The sequence below is a fragment of the Aptenodytes patagonicus genome, chromosome 13, assembly GCF_965638725.1.
Source record: "Aptenodytes patagonicus chromosome 13, bAptPat1.pri.cur, whole genome shotgun sequence".
Classification (NCBI taxonomy): Eukaryota; Metazoa; Chordata; class Aves; order Sphenisciformes; family Spheniscidae; genus Aptenodytes; species Aptenodytes patagonicus.
Genome location: NC_134961.1, coordinates 16445770 through 16465319, shown reverse-complemented (window position 1 = coordinate 16465319; position 19550 = coordinate 16445770). Strand labels below are relative to the sequence as shown.

The following is a 19550-nucleotide window of genomic DNA, read 5'->3' as shown; positions in this document are numbered from 1 at the left end:
AAGGACTTCAAAGTGTATCAAATCACCATTTTAAGGAAAATCATGGAAATTTCACATAGCAACATCATAATGAGTGAATGAGCACCACTTTCCCAGTGCTAAATGTTTCCATCATTACTTTCAAACAGCTCCAGCAATCTCTGCTTTGGCTCTCACTTATCTGAGTATATTCCCATTGCCTCACCAGATATGGGAAGAGTCATCAGCCCATCATGTGTCTGTGTGTGCCTATCTACACCACACCCACCTCCTCTCTCTTGCTTTCTCCCAGTCACTGGCAGCATATGTTTCAGCGGATAGGGGTGCCTGGGACTCCTGCTATCAGAAGTTATGTCTGCGGTAGGTAGATTCAAGCTTGCCAACCAGTAGCTGGGTGGCTGTAGTTAGACCATTATCAAGCCAAAATGACTAATGCCTGCTGAGAGCCAGAGTAGGTTGGCTCAGAGCCAGCTCCTCCTGTACTACATAACTTCTTACAGGTGCCAGTATAGACACAGGGGGAGGAAGCCTACCTACCTCTGTCCTTTGCTGTCATCCAGCTCCAGCAAGTCCATACTTGCCCCCTCCCCCTCTGAAAGGACAGGGAAGATTTCACAACTTGTGTAACAACAATTTTGGAAATCCCACAGGAGACACACAGCAAAATGCCACGATAGTTTCCTTATAGATTTCTCCTCGGGAAGAGGGGGGAAATCCCCCACTCCTTTCTTACAGTTGAGGGCATGGCCCCCTTCACCTCCAGATTTTCCAGCTTTTTGAGGGTGAGGGAGCCAGGATGGCCACCCTTGTCACTCTGTCCTTTTTCCTGCCTTGCTTACTTGCAGCCTGGTTGCAATGCAGCAGTTTTACAAGACTTCTGAAGCCAGCAGAGTTTTTTTTAGATGGGATTCCCATCCCACAGATTGTGTGTGAGTGCAGATAAACTCCTTAAGAGTCATTGGGGTGAGGAGAAGGCAAAGGGTGGAGAAAAAGAGAGAATGGGTTTGCGACATGATTTCCCTGTGTTGCCTCTGTAGAAAGTTCTCTGCAAAGCCTTGTTTATTCACATAGAGCAACTGAGCCCCTTTCCATAGGAACTGGTAGCTAGGTATTGATCAAAAATCCAGCAATTAGTATTATAGGGCGTTAGTGGAATATAATACACAAAATTCTCTCTTATTTCCTCCTCCTGCATCGACAAGAGAGAGCAGTGGCCTTCATGGGACAGGGTGTCCTCCCACTACACCAAATTCTGGCATTGAGGAAGGGTCTTGACACAACGCTGCTGTGTGCCAGCTGGAGAGAAGAAGCTGCTTCACCGTTGGGAGCATGTCTCCATGATCCACAGCCCACAGCAGATCAGATAATTTGATTGCACATTCATCAATAGCAATGTATGAGGCCACAGAGCAGATATAAGTCTACATGGAACAGCATAAACATATGATGTATTTCTATGGGGGACTAACAAGAACTTCAAAGAAGGGGCCTTATCCTCAGCATGGGAGGCTTAATAGGTCTTTCTTAAGTCATATGGCAAAGCAGTCATCCAAATGACCATACCTAAGCCTGAAGTTCCGTGTGCATTAGGGAAGGCATATATGAACTGAAGAATTAAAGGATTACTATTATGTGAGTAAAGGCCTTCTGTGAAATAGAGGAACAGAAGGAGGGAAGGAAAACCCCTCAATAACACTAACAAAAGCACAAACCGTACTATTCCCAGGCAAATCATCTTTCCAAGAGAATTAATAATCAGATGTGAAAATCCTGAACCAGATATGACTATGGCTTTTAGCCATGTCCTTTGTGATTTTCAAAATAAAACAAAGGAAAGAGCAAAATCCTGAAATGAAATCTCCGTGTTACTCATATCACATACTAAAAAGCAGAACAGAGCCTCTAAACATCTGAGCACTGGCAAGCTGCTGAAGTATAAGAGCAATCAAATTCAAGTTTGTCATGGATGAGGTGGCAAATAGAAGACTAATATCCTGATCTGCAGTCTGATTCTCCTAAATTAGGTCATACACTTTCTGTCTGCGTGCAAACCCAAGAGTTGGCGAGGAAGCACTTCTGACTTTCTTGTACTCTAACACCTGAACTTCCTGTCAACTACCAGCATCCTGTTTCTGTTACTGTCAGAGCTACACAGGCACTGCACAGTCAGATCTGACTAGCGCAGGCCAGGTGGCGTTATTTCGTGGGTCAGTATACAGTAAGCCTTTCTACTGAAATCAAGGCTCTTGACTACTCCTAGGAGGGAGAATACCTGTTGTGTGAGCCTGATACATGCACAATCTAGTCCTGCTTTTGCTGCCTCTATGATCAATAGCAAAACTCCCCCAACTTCCATAGAGATTCATGGAAGTATTTAGTTCTTGAAAAGTTCTCCTTTTCATACTTCTGCTCTTGGGAGATGGTTGTCTTAGGTATATGGGTGGTCTTGCCCTTTCACAGCATTCCACAATCAAACATGAGAGTCCTGAGGTAGTTGTTGTATTTGCCAAGGAACTTTTTTTTTTTATTATTTCCCCCAGTAGTCTAGTAGCCAGAGCACTTGCTTCCAAACAGATTCAGTGCTGGGGGAGGGTTTGGTTTAAGTCCTTGTTGCCTCCCTCAAAGGCGAAGGTCCTGCACTACACAGGCTTCTGTGGAGGAGGGGAAGGCACTTTGGTCTGCAGAGGCTGTACAAACAGTAATGCATCTCTCTAGGCTGAGTAGAAGAGAGCAGGAGAGGTCTGCAACCTGCTGTTTCAACTGCTTCCTGCACCTGAGAAATCCTGTGATTTAGTCATTGCTCCAGAATTATTTCTGGATTTTAGTTATTCACTGTTAAATCCTTATTCCTTCTCCTATGCACACTTAAGTCTCCAGATGTTTAATTCCTTTTCCTGGACTTGGTCCTGGGTTATCAGCTCCATTTCCTAAAGCAGCTGAAGCAGAGGTCACAGACTGGAGTATTTCCAAAGCAGGACTAGTGTGTGCAAGTCTGAGCTCCAACTTCATCATATGAGGATATTTCTTTCATTTACGCTTACAGTAAAATTAATAAAACTGGACCAGGTTTGGAATATTGACTAGCTTATCCTCCTCAAACCTCTTAATACTGAACCATACAGAGCAGAAAACCTGAATTGATTTGTAAAGTAGAAACTGAGTTCAGTGAAAAGCTGGTTGTTCCCCTCCTCCACCATCAATAATATTAGTAAGTATTGTTTGATGATGCTCTTTTCCCCTTCTCAGCCTCTGATTTCCTGGAGGATCATTTCTAACCAGCAAATTTAGAGCACTGTGACTGTGAGATATGTTCTTCAACTGCAGTGGTTCTGGTGTAGTCGTTTCACAGTAAAATGTGCCGTTTGTTGTACACCCTGCATGAAACAGGCCACTGGCTGTTCTGTTTAGATTTGTAAGCATTGTATCTCTTTAAAATTACATTAATAGCAAGCAGCATTACCACATGCAATTTAGCTGTTTAGTAGTTACCAAGAGGGGATAATATTTATGCCAGCTTTTTCATGGCAGGTCAATTATTTTATTAGCACAGGCAACAGTATATTTGTATTGTGCAACTCTTCTAGGAACTGAACTGCACTGGAGGACAGGAAATCATGGGAAGCAGGATGGACTTGAATTAAAAGGAAGGGATTTGTTTTTCTTGTGTTTGGATGCCAGCGCCTGTTGAGCTAGAGTGACATACTGTACAATCTGTGCTTCTCATTATGCAACTAAGGAAAAGGAAGACCTGCAAGAGATTAAAGTAAAAGTGAGTAGACTGTAGTTATTCTTATTTTGAGTTTAGTTTCTTTTCCCTTAATCTGTTTTCACGTGGTGACATGTGGTCTCCACAGGTCAAACCTCTAGATTCTGGAACAATTTTGCAAGGTGCTATTTTACAGAACTTCCTGAGCTGTGCTTGGCCAAAGCTGTCCTAATCTAAACATATAAATGACCACCTAACCCCATGGACTGTATTTAAAATTCAGCCACTTCTGTATGTTTTATAACTAGTGAGGCCAAGCTACTTTCATAATCTGCCTGCTACATAAAGACTCTATGACTCAGACTGGGGCAGCTTCATAAATACTTTGCTCATGGTTATTTAAAAAGACACTGTTATGAAGGTGTTTAATAGGTGTCTCTTCCCCCTCCTTTTTTTTCTCTACAATTAGCGCATTATCTTAATTGTGCACTTCATGTAGATTAAGCTTGAATAAAAGAATGCATTCATTTCAGCTCAAGCACTAGAGGCTGTTAAAACTGACCTGCAATAAGTTCAATCTTTAAAAATTTGGACCAACAGTAGCATAATTTGTATGGTGATTAAGTGGCTTCTCCAAGTCCTCAATAAGGGCTCAGGCCTTCACCATTGTCAGTGGAAACTGAGCAGTTTTAGGACTATGCTGGGTTATGTAGCATGTCTGAACTAAACTAGCTATATAATTGTTCTGCACTTGGGACTCCTTTTTTATAACACAGATTGCAGCTGGCAAGAGAATTTGTGAGAACCACCTGTATGCTCTGGCAGCTGTTATTCCCTCTGTGCAATTCTTTCAAAACCCAGCTCATATTTTCTCTGGCTCTCTCAAATGCATTAACTCCTTCCAAAATTTCACAGCCTTCCAGGATGCTTTCCTCTGACATGCTACAGTCTTCCCAGATTTCACACAATTTTCCTTTAGAGAGAAAACATTTTCTCTCAAGGTTAGTTTTGAGCTCAGTTCTGTTGACTTCACTAGAGATTGAATTAGGCCCTGTAAGAAACCCTGAAGACTGCTGGCCGTTAGTTAAACGTGGCATTTGCTTCAAGCTGGCCCTGCAGTGATTTTTTTTGTTCCACCAATGGCCAGCATTCAAGCTAGTGGAATTACACATGCACTGATAAATTCACTCGAAGCCTATTTATACCAGCTTGGAGTATGCCCATGGGTTGTGTTTAGCATTTATATGCAATTGCCTTTGGGCTTCAGCTGGGCTTGTATACAATGCTAAGAGATAATGGTTTGTGTACAGTGTAACTACAGCAAACTGTACGCAGCAGTCAGCTTTTCCTTTCACCTGGATCAGAAGTTTAGGTCTGGCAGATGAACTGTGGTATTTTAAACTTTAAGAAGTCAGAAGAGATTATTCTTCCTCAGTAGAAATGTCACTGCTAAAACCTATCTATCTGGGCTTCCAATCCCAAATCATATTTTGGACTGATGTGAAATGTGCTGCATTTTAAAATCACTGTCTTCTTAAAACGGTATTGAAATTACAAAGGAAATGAGATATGTAGGAGAGCAAGGAAAAAATAATATGGATGGCTGAGAAAGGCAGCCCTGGACTGTGTAGTCCTCACTTTATACTTAGTATACAGACATAGCTTTACCTGTATTCTTCACTTGTATCTTTTAATGGAGATTTGGAAGTCCTAAGCTATTTCAGTATCTGTGATTGAAATTGTCATTTTATTCACCTTGGCGATAAGCTTGTGTGTGGTTTTGCATACAGTGCATAAATCACACTTAACAGGAAGAAAGATTACCTAGGTTTTATTAGTTCCAAAGCATAATAAAAAGATACACAGTACAGGTTGCACAGTTCACATGGACAACTCCTTCCTCATTAGGCATATTTGTTTTAAAAGTAGATAAAAAATAACGCTTAGAGATATGAGAAAATAATGAGCAAATACTTCTTGATACCTAGGCCTTTGTACTTTTATTTCCCAGAGTTAAAGGCTCTTCCTAAATATATGTGTGTATTACAGTAAATCCTAGAATCACAGAATCATAGAATAGTTTGGGTTGGAAGGGACCTCTAAAGGTCACCTAGTCCAACCCCCCCTGCCATGGGCAGGGACATCTTCAACTAGATCAGGTTGCTCAGAGCCCCGTCCAGCCTGACCTGGAATGTTTCCAGGGATGGGGCATCTACCACCTCTCTGGGCAACCTGGGCCAGTGCCTCACCACCCTCAGCGTAAAAAACTTCTTCCTTAGATCTAGTCTAAATCTGCCCCCCTTACGTGCTGTGAGAAATCTTCCAGGACTAGAGCATGATACCCATTGCACAGGTAAGGGAATGAAGTCATGGGGTGGTTTATAGACTCAGAGTTTGAATCAAGAGACTTTTATCCTACTGGCAGAAAGATGTGGAATTTGTTGTGGTTTCAGCAGGGGAGCTGTAAAAGGACTAGAAAGAGAATAGGCCATAATGAACTAAAAAAAGCCAAACCTCTCTTTACTGAGTACTCTGTTACTGAAACCCTTGCAGCGTTGCCTAATGGTCCAAAAAAAGATGATACACATTCTGTTATGTGCTGTGAAAAATCAGTCTAAATTATCCACACAGTTAAAAGCTGGGGGGAGAGTACGAGGTAAAGTAGTATGATGTATAGAATAATTTGTTGGCAGAGTCCAGAATGAAACTAAGGGTTCCTGATGCCTTGGAAAGGGCTCTGTCCATGAGTCTGAGCTATAATGCTTCACTCAAACTATTTACGAATTGATATTTTGGACAACTATATAATACAAGATCCCAGAATCACAGGGGAGGAGATAGTTTCCTTGTTTCAAGTTCAGAGTCCTAAGCCTCATTTCAGCAGCACTTCACCCAAAGGCTGAATTTCTGTTCTTTCCTATTTTCTTTTTCTATCCCAAGTACTTCTGTGGCTAACTGGAGCATCCTTTGAGCCTTACAGATTCAGTACGCCCTGCTATTTCACACTCCTTCTCACTCTCTGCTCCTAAAACAAAAGCTGTCCTCCTTTATTTGCATTTAGACTCCAGAGAAAATCCCTCTGATCAGTATGTACACGGCTTCTATTCATAAAATTCAAGCCCAGAGTGGCATGTGGGCCACTCATTCGACTTTGCGTATTAGAAGACATGAAGCGTTCCTGGTGTGTTCTGTGCTAAGCTTAAAGTCCTCAAAACTGTGTGTCCCTGGCAGAAAGTTGAAGACATTTAAAGTCTCACCAGTGCTTGATACCTTTACAACTGCAACACACAAATTAGGTGAGATATTCTTATTTAATTCCCAAGGACAAATGATACTGCAGCCTGTTGAAAAAAACATCCCTTAACAACATCCCTTAGTTGCCAATCTGACCTGGACTCCCATCATGACAGTCAGTCTGGCCCTAAAGACAAACAGGCTAGCTGAGAAGGTCATCTGCACCACCCATGAGATGCTTACTGTGTCTGGCTTCTCAGGCTTTAGAGAAAGATGGAGAAACCCAGGAGTCACTATGTGCAAACACTCATATCATCTCTGAGCCTTCTTCTAGACTCCTGCTGCTTCAGCTATCCACTCCAGAAAGGAGTTAAGTAACTTTTTACAGTGAGCTGATGAATTACAGCAGCAGATGCACATATATTGGTTGTTGGAAGTGTATACAAACCCAGTGTACAACAGCATACTGAATGCTATAAAACAGTCTGTGCAGAAAGCTTGAGATGGTTTAGACAGCTCTGCCCTCTGGGCCAGTAATGAACCCCCTGTAAGGTCTAAGATTTCTCTCATTGCAGCCGCCTTTTTCTTTTTTTTACTGAATGGAAACTTAGAGGAATCATTTGGCATAACTGACAAATTATAAGAGCAATATTGGTTGTAAATGCCATTGTACACCTGGACCTTTGTAATTAATGTCCATAGAGAGGAAAACTATAGCAAACTTACGCTGAACAGCAGGTTGATCGTACGCTCTAGTAACACAGCTCAGCCAGTCACTAACTTTTTCTATGCAGCAACAGTAATAAGAAAATTTACAGCAGCCAGAAACTCTTGTATGAAAATGGAAATTTCATTACCAAATGTGCTGGGCTGAGAATACTGGAACTGAAATTATTACCTTTAAGAAAGGCACCATCTACTTTGCATACAATCATACAAATATGGTACATGCCAAATACATACAGGTGATAGCTACATGATATGTTACAGAGCTGTGGACTGCAAGAGTGTAGCTGTTACACAGCTCTTGTCTCAAAGCTGGAATTAATGAATAAATGCATTGCTCACACAGCTGTCAGCACCATGAATGGAGAGGTGGAAGGAGAGCCAGGGACTGAATGACAGCCCAGCACAACAGAAAGGGCTGGCACTGGATCTGAAGGAGAAGGTTCAGGAGGTGGATACACTGTTCAATAGAGGATTAAGTACAAGCTGGGTGAAGAGTATTGACGGCTAGATAAGGTCAGTGTGTTGCCCTGGGGGACACTTTTTTCTTGACTGTTGAAAATAGCATCAGTGCTGACTGCAGCTGAAGCCTCACTTCTTGTAAATGACTTCAATCATAACAGAATTAGTGTGACCACAGCTTCACAGTGGGTAAGGTTATGCTTGTCATTCAAGAGGCTCCTACTGAGCATTCAGTGACTCTTCACGGCTAAATTAACCAGGTTCTCTGAACACCTACAGTTCTATTAATTAGCTCTATTCATTAGCAAGTGTTTTACAGCTGCAGCATGGTATGTAAATTAACCTACTCTGAAAGCAAATGTGTGTTTCAGTCGTTAAAAAGCGAGGAAGCCTCAGCCTTGCTGCCTGTACAGTCACAGGAGCATCGCACCGGAGCAGGGCTGGGGTGGTGTCTCAGCAGAACCCTGCTGCACAGTTCCCACCCTGCTGTTCTCTGTGGGACAGAGACCCCCACGGTCCTCGCCATGATGCAAACGGTATTATTTTAAAGCTGTCCCCACCCCACTAACTATTAATTTTGCAGTCTCTTCAGAAAACGTGGCTTTGCTCTGCTCCTGAGCATGGCTCAAATTCTTCTGTGGTCCTTCACCAGATTGACTGTTTACTTCACTTTCCAGCCACCGCCGGGAGTGAAAAGGTCAGAGGAAAGAGCTGGGCAAGAGGGGGAGGGACTGGAAACACCGCTCTTCGCGTACTATTTAGCAGGGAGTATTAAAATCACTGCACTGTTACGTGTTTCCATTGCTTTAGGTGCAGAATACAGCAAATTCCCTATTTGACCTTGCTGGTACTTTACTAAACAGAGGATGAGAGATTTGACAGCTGGAAATACTAAAGAAATCTTCAGGAGACTCCTGCTATGCCCCTTAGATGTGACAGAGTCCTTAAATCAGTGCACACAGGTAAGCAGACATTTTAGAGAGCCCTTCATTAGTTCTTACAGAGGGCAGGTCAGAGTGACATTGTGAGCACACATACTGTGGGTAGGATTTCTTAGCCGCTTTGGAGCAACCTACATATACCTGCTAGAAAGAGGATCTGCCTGGCCACTGTATTGTATGCTGGAGAGAGAAAGAGAGAAGGAAAGGAAGGAAGGGGAAGAAGAATAAGGCAGGTGAAAAGATATGTAGTTTAAAAATACAAGCCAGCTTTGTCTCCTCTTTCCTTAAGAGACCTTTTATACAATTCTGACCTTCTTGTCCTTATTTATAGTTTTGATTATATTTTTTCTGAGCTATCCCACATTTGCATTTCATATTAAAGACAAAATGAAGGGATTTAGGCACTTGATGTGGTAGGATATGGATCATTTCTGCTAAACTTACTCTAAAGCAATAAAAGGGAGAGAGAAAGAAAGTAGGCTTGTTTCTGCCAGGAAGAAAATGAAATGGGCTCAATCCTTATGCTTTTCATCCTGTGCCTCTCAGTGGGAAGCCCCTTACTGTGTATCTAGGTCTAGTTTTGTTTGGTTTTATCAGGGGTAGTAGAGAACCTTCTAAGCTAACATTGCACTTGTTCTACCACTAATGGTGTCATGTGGACACTCATTTATATAGCCAGGCAAGAGTCATTAGTTTGGGGCCCGAAGGGTTAAAAGATACTACAGTGTGGGGCTGGGAAAAGAAGAAGGGGAAAGGGATAACAATCTCTGCTGACAGCAAACCAGTTTGGCAGCCTTCACCCTACAAAGACTTCCCCCCCCCCCAATTTAACTTCTTAAAGCTATTCACATTCAGGCAGTCGCTTTGCTCTGCTCTGGTATCTGCTGCATAGCACAGCATTCACTACTTCCCCAATTTATATCCTTGCAGCTGCTGTGGGAAAATGCATCATTCGGCAACTAATTCCAGCTTTAAATTAAGCAGAAATTTTGTCTGCTAATCTCAGCCAGGGATGGCTGACAAGGGAATGGGAGACTGCTAGGAAGGGCAGATGCAAAGAACATTTTTAGGGAAGCAGCACAGTGGAGGGTCACATGATACTGCCTGTATGTTCTTGCTTTTTCCCAACGGACTGTGAGTGATCCTTAGTCATGTTTGAGGAGGAAACCTATTTATTCCAAAGAAACATCAACAATGTAAGAGCTGATTTTGTAGAGTGAATGATAGTAAACAAATTATTCAGTAAGGAACACTATAAAACATACTCAATGTTTCCTAAAAGTGGCTTTAGCTTTAAAAGGAATGTGAATTACAGTAGCGACACGTTTTATTTTCCAAACTCTGAAGATTACTTCATTTACTGCTTACAGTTACTGTAAGCACCGTAGGTCTGTGCTGATAGAGTACGTTTCTGTGAAAGACTGCCGCCTTTGAAGTGATTTGGTTCAGCTGGTTTTCTAAGTCAGCTTTTCATGGATTTCAGGAAATGCTTGGGAGAGGGGAGAATCACTTTATCATAATGCAGGTGACATTTTGCCAAATTAGGCATCTCATGTCATTCACAGTTATAGCTCTATGGGGCACTGATTTTGCATTTTATGAGCAGATAGAAACCCAGTGGTGCCTTCACCAATTTCCTACAAATGGTATTACAAAACAGTCTAGTGTATTTTAACTTTCCCTGAATGCAGTTTAGCCACTAGAAATTACAGCTGCAAATCTAGAGGCTTACGCTCTCTGGATCCTGTCATGGAGCTAAGTCACAGATTCTTTTAAAATACCAAGTCTGTGCTCTGTAGATCACCAGGAATTTAAGACATGAAACACCTTTTTGAAGTCTAAAGATGTCTGCACCTCTGTCATTTTGTGTATGCCAATTTAAAGAGAGAACTAAGCTATCCTTCCCGCAATGCATCATAATGCCACAGTGTTCATGGCCTTTTAAAGTCTGTGAACAGCATTTCTGGGCAGTTTTGTTTTTCCCCACTGACATTCATATGGTTTGGTTATGTCAGGCAGCAACCTCTTCTTGATTAGAGCCTTGTAGCTTTTAATAGAAATAAGGCAAGCCAGAGTTCATGCAATTAGCCCAGCCAAGGGTTCGGTTCACTCTTTCAAAACACCTTTGCAGCGCTGTAGTCTTAACACAGTGTTCCTGCTCTCATGGATTTAGAGGAGAGCTAGATTCCTGGGCAGGTTCATCCTGAGTACATTTTCTACTTGCTTGCATCTTTCTGGTTTTGGCTTTTTGGGACAGGAGTCTGTCTGCTGGACTAGCACTAAAACAGGGTAGTTTGGTAGGGCAAAGAGCAGGAGGACCACGTTGGAGACCTGTCTGCACTTACACACACTCAATCAGCAGTTAAAGTTTGGCAGCAGGATAGGTACTAGAGCCTTTAAAACTAAAAACAGAGATGCTATTTTTTTTAAAAACTTTCACAATAAAGTTTATTATGTTAATATCATTAAAAATATTATAAAATAATAAAATATTCTGCTTGGCAGAAAAAATATGCCAGGGTTTTAAAACCCCAGGTTTGTGCAAACAGTTTTTGTAAACATAAGAAGTCAAGTGTTCAAGTTCCATTTCAAAATACAGAAAATTGCTACAAAAATAAGTTTGCTCACTGTCAAACATGTTTAAAAACCCAGGAAGCTGGATTTCTTCATGCATCTCGTGCATCCCTATACAGTTAATGCTGTACTTATATCTGAAATGGAAAGGATTTCAGATAGTCCTTTAAAACAGGATTGAGGGGGATCTGGTTTAAGTTCTCCCTTCCAAAAGTCTTCACAATGCTCTTCCGGCAGAGCTCCTGCAGGGGCTGCACACGGACTTTGCGCAGGGGGGTAACCAGTACCTTCCTTGGGGAGCTTAAGTAATGTTCCAGCAGCTTAAAAAGACAGTCAAAAGTCTCTTTGCTGCCATCCAGGCTGAAACGCCCAGTCTGAAAGTTTATCCGGATGCTGGTGGGCCCAGTCGCAGTCTTAACACTGATGGCAAAGAAGCAATTCTTTTGTGTGCTGTCCCTGATGAGGAAGGTGCCCTCAGGCTCAGACTTCAGCTTCTCATGGGCAGCATTGACAGTCAGAGGTCCCCAGTAGAAGCCACAGGCATCCAGCAGGCTGCTTGCTCGAGTGATGCTACTAAAATCCGCTTGCGAGCGAAAGGTTCGGAAATGCGTGTTGCTCTGTGCCTGCACAGTGCTGGGCCGGCCTGGGCCGTGGTAGCCTCGAGCCTGTGAATGATCCCGTGCTGGAGGGTCAAGTAGACATCTTGGGTCTGCTGCAACTGCATTATCTGCTGACACCTTGCTGTGCGCTACCATCCTACAGCCTAGACCAGTGGATGCGGTCTTCCATAGCGTCAGCGGCTACGGCAGGGCAGCTTTCCAGCAGCTATTCTGAAATGCCAAGGAGAGACACAATGTGAGATCCCCAGAGAAAAGCAGCTGCAATCTCTGAATGACCAAGTCTTCCATTCACATGCCTCCCACCCATTATAAAATAATAAAATATTCATTTGCCAATTTACACTGGGCAAACAACTGCTCGCTTTCTGACAAGATTAGCAGTCTATCACTATGGCAAAGTCCAAAGCTCCAAAAATATTTAGCAAGGATCATTAACAGCTACAGAGAATAATGCAGTTTCCCTGCTATGAGCCCACAAAAGTATATCGGGACCTAGAGTGAGTCAAATGACAGGACCCTCTCAATGATTAGTTATCTTGCGTACGCTCCATCAGATTCTCAAGTTTTTAGAGAACAAAGCAACATGGTTTTACAACTGAGTTACCAATTTCTTTCCCTTCCCCAATCCCAACTGATACGTCAGAACTAAGACAACATCATTATTTGGTGCATTGTGTGAAAAAGAGAAAGTGGGTGAAGGAAATGTAAACTCTGCAGCTGGGTATGTCTCCGGATAATTGGGGAAGAGAGTGAGGTGAATAGGTGCCATTGTGCGACTGAAGTGTAACTTGGAAGGGCAGCCTGTAACGCTGCCAATTTACACAGTAATCCTAAAACTACTTTCCTGTCTCCTGTTAACCTGAGGCTCTGCCATAAAAGGCAATTTCCCATTCCCCCAACTTCCCCTTGGGACGGCAATGCTACAACCTCACTAGCTTACACAAATCAACCTCTATGAACCCTTAAAGCATTACTCCTCAGTCTCTCTCTCTCTTTTTTGTATTACATGCACTTTAAGTGGCCCAATCTAAATTGCTTCCTATTGATATATCCTTCAGCATGAGGGACTAAATTCATCCCTCGTGTTACTTCAAAGGAATTAGCAGTGCTGCACCAGGAATGAGTTTGGCCTGAAATGTCTACCTCTGACAGTGTGGTTCGATACATCTCCGCTGGCTGCCTTGACCTTACTGGCAAGCATAGATTTTAGGATTTATCCCTATAGTCAGCTATAGATCTGCAGCAGCAGCTTGTTGAGAAACCTTGAAGTGTTCTCAGAAATGAATCCCTCAGCCATCTTACAGTTCAGGGTAACATGCTAATGAGGATTTCAAAGAAAGTATGCAGCTGGATTCCTGTCTGTGCTAATTTAACAACTTGATGTTTGGTTTAATTTAGGTCATATTGCCTCCCAAAACAGGAAAAAGGGTTGTAAAATCCTTATGCTGGCAAATAACAGGCTGAAAGTAGCATTGGGCTTTCTTTACACAGCAGAAGGAAACTGATGTCAGTTTTTCCAATTACTGGGCCAGGATTATCGCTCAGTATTTAAAGTTAACAAAAATTAAATTTCAGGGCACGCTGGTGAGAAATAACCACTAAGCCCGAGATCTAAAAATCAGGGCTCCCTAGCAGAAGCCGTCCGTAGCCAAGAGAGAGTTTGCGGTGCCTTTCCAAAGGGCACAGAGCAAACACGGGGCACGCCAGTCTTCAGAGCCTGAAAGCCAGAGCTGGCGTCCGGTACAAGGGTGCCTCGACTCCGCCGGAGCAGAACCTTCGGCGGGGGCCCGGCCCGGCCCCGGCTCGTCCCGACGGCGGCGCCCGTCTGGCCGTCGCGCTCCGGCCCGGGGGCTGCTCCGGTTCCTACCGCGTAGCGAGGGTGCGGGGTCCTTGGAGGAGAGCGGTGCCGTGCAAAAACCACTGCGTCTTCGCTTTATTGTTTTTCCCGCTACTTTATACCAGGCACGAGAGCTCCGTCTTGAGCATGGACATTGAGCCAAAAAGGGAGGAAAAAAAAAATAGAACCAAAAAAAGGCAAAAACCCCCAAAGCCACCACGCTCTTGCACAACAGGCAGGGCTCCTTTGTCGTGCCTCCGAAATCTGACCTCTTCTAACTGCGGCGCGGGAGCGTTTCGATGCACGTCGCGGTTCGCGAGGACCCCGCGAGAAAGACACCCTCCCTTACCTTCGCCCGGGGCGCCGCGGGTGGGGGCCGTCCCCGGAGCGCGCAGCATACGCGCGGGCTGCGGACAGGGGCGCGCCGGAGCCGGCAGCGCGGCGGCGGCTAGTCCTGGCCCCGGCGGCCGGCTGAGCATCCTCCGCGCGGGGGCCCCGCCTGGTGCCGCAGCGAGCCGGGGCTCCCGCGGGGCGGGCGGGCGGACGGCACCTCCAGCGCTCTGGGCCCGCTCATCGCCTCTGCTTTCTATTTAACGCGGCGGCGGCGCTTTTCTGCCCGGCGGCTCCTCCCCTGCCTTCTCCGAAAACACGTGGCCGCCGCTTCACTTTCACTTTCCGAGTGAGTCACGGCCGAGTGGTGCCGAGCTGAGCTGAGCTGAGCTGAGCCCTGCCGTGCCGTGCCGAGCCGAGCCGAGCCCAGCCCAGCCCAGCCCAGCCCAGCCCGCGGCGCCAGGCGTTCCCGCGGAGCGCGCCCGGAGCCGGAGCTGCCGGACCGCCGTGGGCAGCTACCGGCGCGCCGAGCGCGCAGCCCGCCGGTGCCGCCGGGCGCGGGCAGGCGCTGCCCCTGCTGCGGAACCCCGGCGGTGGGGCTGCGGCGTACGCCCCCGCGGGCTCCCCGCCCCGCCCCGCTGCTGGTGGTGGTCTCCAGCCTCGGGTGACCCCGTTTCTTCTGTCCGACTAAATCTGGTTTTACTCTTTTTTTCCTTTGTTTTTTTTTGGACAGCCCCAGCGAAGCGGTGGTGCAGAAGGTGCCCCTGGGTAGCGGCAGGCACCGGGCGCAGGGTCAGGCTGGCCCGGCAGCAGGTGCTGCCCGGGAAGCCCGAGCACAGGAGTGCTCCGAGGCCAGAGGGAGGCGAGGGGACACTAGAGGTAGGTGATGAACAAGGCTCTGACCTGGCAGCTAGCTCAAAACGTGAGGAAAAAATGGCAAGCGAGCAACCAACGTGGGAAGTTTTAACGTGAAGGTAGCTGCTCTCCCCAAAGCTAACAGGTCAGCATGGACAGAACAGGTGAGAGGACAATGTATAACATAAATGTCCAAGAAGGGGGGAAAAATTAGACCAATAATAATTTTAAAGCGAGAAAAACGGATAAATCTATGATCCTTCCACTGAGAGGAGTGTGCAGACGCAACACTGGGTTTTGAGTTCTCAAAACAGAATTTCCCTGGGGTTTTCTACAGGGTAATCAGATTTAAAAGTAACTGTTCAAATCCCCAGCTGTATTTATAACCTTGCCAGCAGCCAGTGCTGGAGGCTTGGGATGTTGTTCTGCTCACCCAGAGGGAGATTTGAAACCTCAAGTACCAAACCAGTGTCTTATGTGCTCCCTTAAGCAGACCCCAGTAAAGGGGTCCTTTACATCCTTCCAAAGAGGATGTTTCTTGAAGTAGTAACCAATGCCTGTTAAAAGGCCAAGAAGTCTTTCTTCCGATTATGCCTTGTCTTTTTGGAAGCCAAGTGCCCTAATGTGTACCTTGTGCAGTAATTCATCTGCATAGGCATGTGCAAAAATACAGAAACTTTGTGAAGAATCCCACTGACTCTTGAATCTGGAATCAATACACGAACATATTGCTTCCAGAGCACATGCGGTTGGGTGCATGCAGTGTGACATACGGGTTTTGCAGCCAGAATGCTTACATCAGGAGCAGAGAGAGGATGTTTTTCCCCTTGCAGTCAACACAATGTTTTGTGACAATGAAAAGGAAATGTTTCTGTCAAATGATTAAGGGGACGGGCTGGCAAGGACTTGTGAGTTGTCCTTTGGGATGAAGTTGAGGGAATGTATTTCCTGCTTTGAGACTGAATATTCTTTTCAAAATCTAGTGTGGTCACAGACTGAATTAACCTGATGGCAATACAGCACCGTACAGTGATGTGCAGCCAGTGTACAGTAGGTGAACCTGGAGATTTCTGATGATGCTTTAGCCACCGAAGTTTACTGCTTCTGTTCTGTCATGTGAGAGTATAGTTGTCATGAATTTGGAGAAACAGCACTCGTCATTAATTTTAAGACCTGGCACAGAGATTCACTTTGTGCTCAGAATCCTCTTTCAAACAATTTTTGAGCAACTGAGCTTAAGCTAAGGTTTGGCATAAGCGGCTGGGGGACGGAAGCTCAGCTGCTTTTCTGTGTAAAACAAAAGCATGAAGGAATGGTGGAACTGAAACTTACTTTAGAATTTGAACATGCAATAGTGAGAAATGTTTTGCCGCTATTTGCTTTGGTGTAGTGCGCTCCATGCAGTGAGTAGATTCAATGGCTGTTTTGTATAAGGCACTGTTCATCTTCAGACAAGTAGTACAACCAGGCCTTGCCCTTAACAGCTTGAAGTCTACTTAGGCAAGACAAAGTCCCCCTTCCTCCCTGCCACCCCCAAGAAAAGAGATTTGAAGTGCTTAACTGTGTCACAATAAGGTAAATCGGAGCCAAAAGTACAGCTCAGATCCTCTAATTACTTACCTAGCCCCCCAGGCGCCCAGCTGAGCTACATTCCTGCTACTGCACCGTTGGCTCCTGCCATCACTGTGGCTTTAAGGAGTGGAGCACGGCACGGCTATAATGCAGCACAGTGGTACGAGTGTTTCTCAGATGAGATGGAGGTTCGCTGCAGGTTGCTGTAAGCGTGCCAGGAAAGCTGTTCCACTCACATGTAATTTTTAATTTTGTAAGATCACAGGGGAAAGAAAGATCCTCCAGGTGCACATGCAGTCTGTCTGCCATGTACTGAGTAGCACAGCTACAAAGTGTCTGTCCAAAAGTCTTCTTCATTGAGCAGGAATGTGGTAATAATATTTAGTTGCAAAGCTTCAGAGCTTGGCAGGGCTCAAATGAGTAGGTGAGCTCCCAGTCGCTGAGGAGAGCGATGGAGGGAGCCTGCCAACTCGGACAGCAAAAGCCAAGTGCGTCAGGCTGCTGCTTACGGAGTTTGGTACCATCTCTATGTGAATCACAATGAGAGTGGTCCGGGGTGCTCCATAAGGTGCCTTAAAAAGGCTTGCCCAGGAGAAGTGAGCATCACTTGTAGTACGTGAAGGAGACTTGTACAGTGAGTGAAGGTTTTGTGATAGGAAGAGCTGGGCTTTTAGACTTGAGGGTCTCACAAGTTGAGCTTTCATGGGATATCTTCAATTTTACCCACTCATGTTTCCTTTTGCAACGCCCCATTCCCATCCTTCTGTTTCCTTACCTGCTCTCCCTCTACTTAAAATCCCTATAACCTGGGTCTTGGAAAGAGTTCCATGCCAGCGGGATTGGATAAGATGAGGTTACTCTACCCAGCAGAGGGCAGTGCATAAATTTGGAGCCGGCGCAGAGCTGCTAGGCAGAGCACACGTAGAAAGAAGGTCTCTAGAAACGACTGAAGTTGAAAGCAGTGCTGCCAGTTCAGATGATTCTGATATGTGCTCTGTCACTCAGCTTAATGAGCACTTATTGCTTATTGCAAGGTGAATTAGATACTCCTTAGACTCCTTAGAGTCTATTTGGTAAGCAAAGCCTTCCTTGTGAAATGCCTTATTTTCTCCTCATCACAAAGTACCATTTCCTGTGGAGAAACAAATTGTGTTCCCTTTTTTCCCTGCTGATGGTCTAAGAAAGAAAGGCAAAGTCTGAGGAGAAAGAAAATGATTGGGAGACATTATCCCATACTGCCTTCTCCCTTGTTTCTTGGGGCAGGAAAGTAAATGCTTTTGATCTGAAAGGTCCTATCAGTAAACCTCCAAAGGCTAGGATAAAGAACAAACTCAGCTTTTGTTAAAAATAAAAGTCCTTACCTGTATTTTGTAAACATTGGCTTGGAAAATGACAGAAAAATCAGAGGAATTGCTAGGCATTTGTGCAGCAGGAGCATAGTTTACTGGCTATAAACAGGGCAAAGGCTAGAGGGAATCTGTTCAGGAAGCACTGGGAATAAGGATGCCAGGAAAGGTCTGCCAGGAGGCAGCAAGGGAAAAAAACATGGTTCTGAAGATGGTTTTGAAGGTAGGAGAGTACTGTATCTGTTGGGGATACATGAGACATTTGCCTGTTTGTTAGTTTGTTTTTCAAAAACCACACTCAGCCCTACTAGCAGCAGTGTAATGCAGGCAGAGCTTCCTTTATGTATGCTCCAAGCCTTTCCTCACCCTGTGAAACCACCAAGAGGGAGGCGGTTGTGATACCATGTATGGTACTCCCCAGTATAAATTCCCTTATGGGGCACTCCACACCCCGCTGAATTCGTCCCCATTGCAGGGACAGTCCTCTGGGGAAAAAAAAAAAAAATCCAAAAACTTGAAAGGCTTAGAAAATCAGCAGGCACTCCCCATTTCAGCTTTGTTCCTAATTTTTGAGAATAGAAACAGACACTGACTCTGTTACGAAGCTGGATTAATTGGCAGGCCAATGTGTCTGTGGAATAGTATGTTGTTTAGAATATGGTATAGTAAGTGGGTGATCAGTGTGGGAATTAATATGGGAATGTTAAATCAGCTCAATTGTATTATTGTTACGAAGACACTTGTCAATGAGTAATCAAATATTTTTCCAAGTCTAATAAATTGCTATTTTCTTGTAAGAACAGTTCAGATAAATAGGCTCACATATTTTACTATTAGTGTTTTGAGGTTAGAGCCTCTCTTGTGCTGATATTGTAAATGGTAGCTCTTACATGAAAGCGCTCATTATCTAAACTGACCAAATCAGCAACATCATCTTTAGAAAAGGGGAACTGAAGCACCAAGAGATTCAGTGATTTGCTTAGTCACAGAGCGAGATAGTCTGCAGAAGGGCTAGGAATGGAACATAATTCAGGTCTTCAGAGCCCCATACTAGAAACTTAACCACAATACCATCCTTCCTGTTTTAGTGGGTTTTGTTTTCTTCTCCAGAATCTGAATTTTCATTTAAATGAAACCCCTGAAATCAGAATTCTTTGATTTTGCAAGTAAATTAGACACCACAGTTTCTGAGTCTGCTTTCAGATGCACTGAAACCAGCCGCACTGAGAGAAGTGTGAACCTCTGTCACCCACTTTAACTAGGTATTAAGGTCAGAGTTTGATGTAATTAAATGGGACATGCCCAAAAAATGTAACTAGTGCGACTAGACATTTCCTTACACATCTCCATTTCCATACTATCCATACT

The 19550-nt window shown here is 44.6% G+C and overlaps 1 protein-coding gene across 1 annotated transcript; it reads right to left on the bottom strand.

Moving 5' to 3' along the window:
• Window positions 1-11480: 11480 nt before the first annotated feature.
• On the bottom strand, window positions 11481-14476 carry SOCS1 (suppressor of cytokine signaling 1). Its single transcript, XM_076350926.1, has 2 exons — window positions 14429-14476; window positions 11481-12452 (listed from the first exon to the last, which is right to left on the bottom strand). The coding sequence occupies exon 2, from the start codon at window positions 12375-12377 to the stop codon at window positions 11754-11756; it is 624 nt and encodes a 207-aa protein (XP_076207041.1). The 5' UTR covers window positions 12378-12452; window positions 14429-14476; the 3' UTR covers window positions 11481-11753.
• Window positions 14477-19550: the final 5074 nt, after the last annotated feature.

What these genes read in the sequence shown, in the direction of transcription:
- SOCS1 (XM_076350926.1), bottom strand. Translation starts at nt 12,377, where the DNA reads ATGGTAGCGCACAGCAAGGTGTCAGCAGATAATGCAGTTGCAGCAGAC.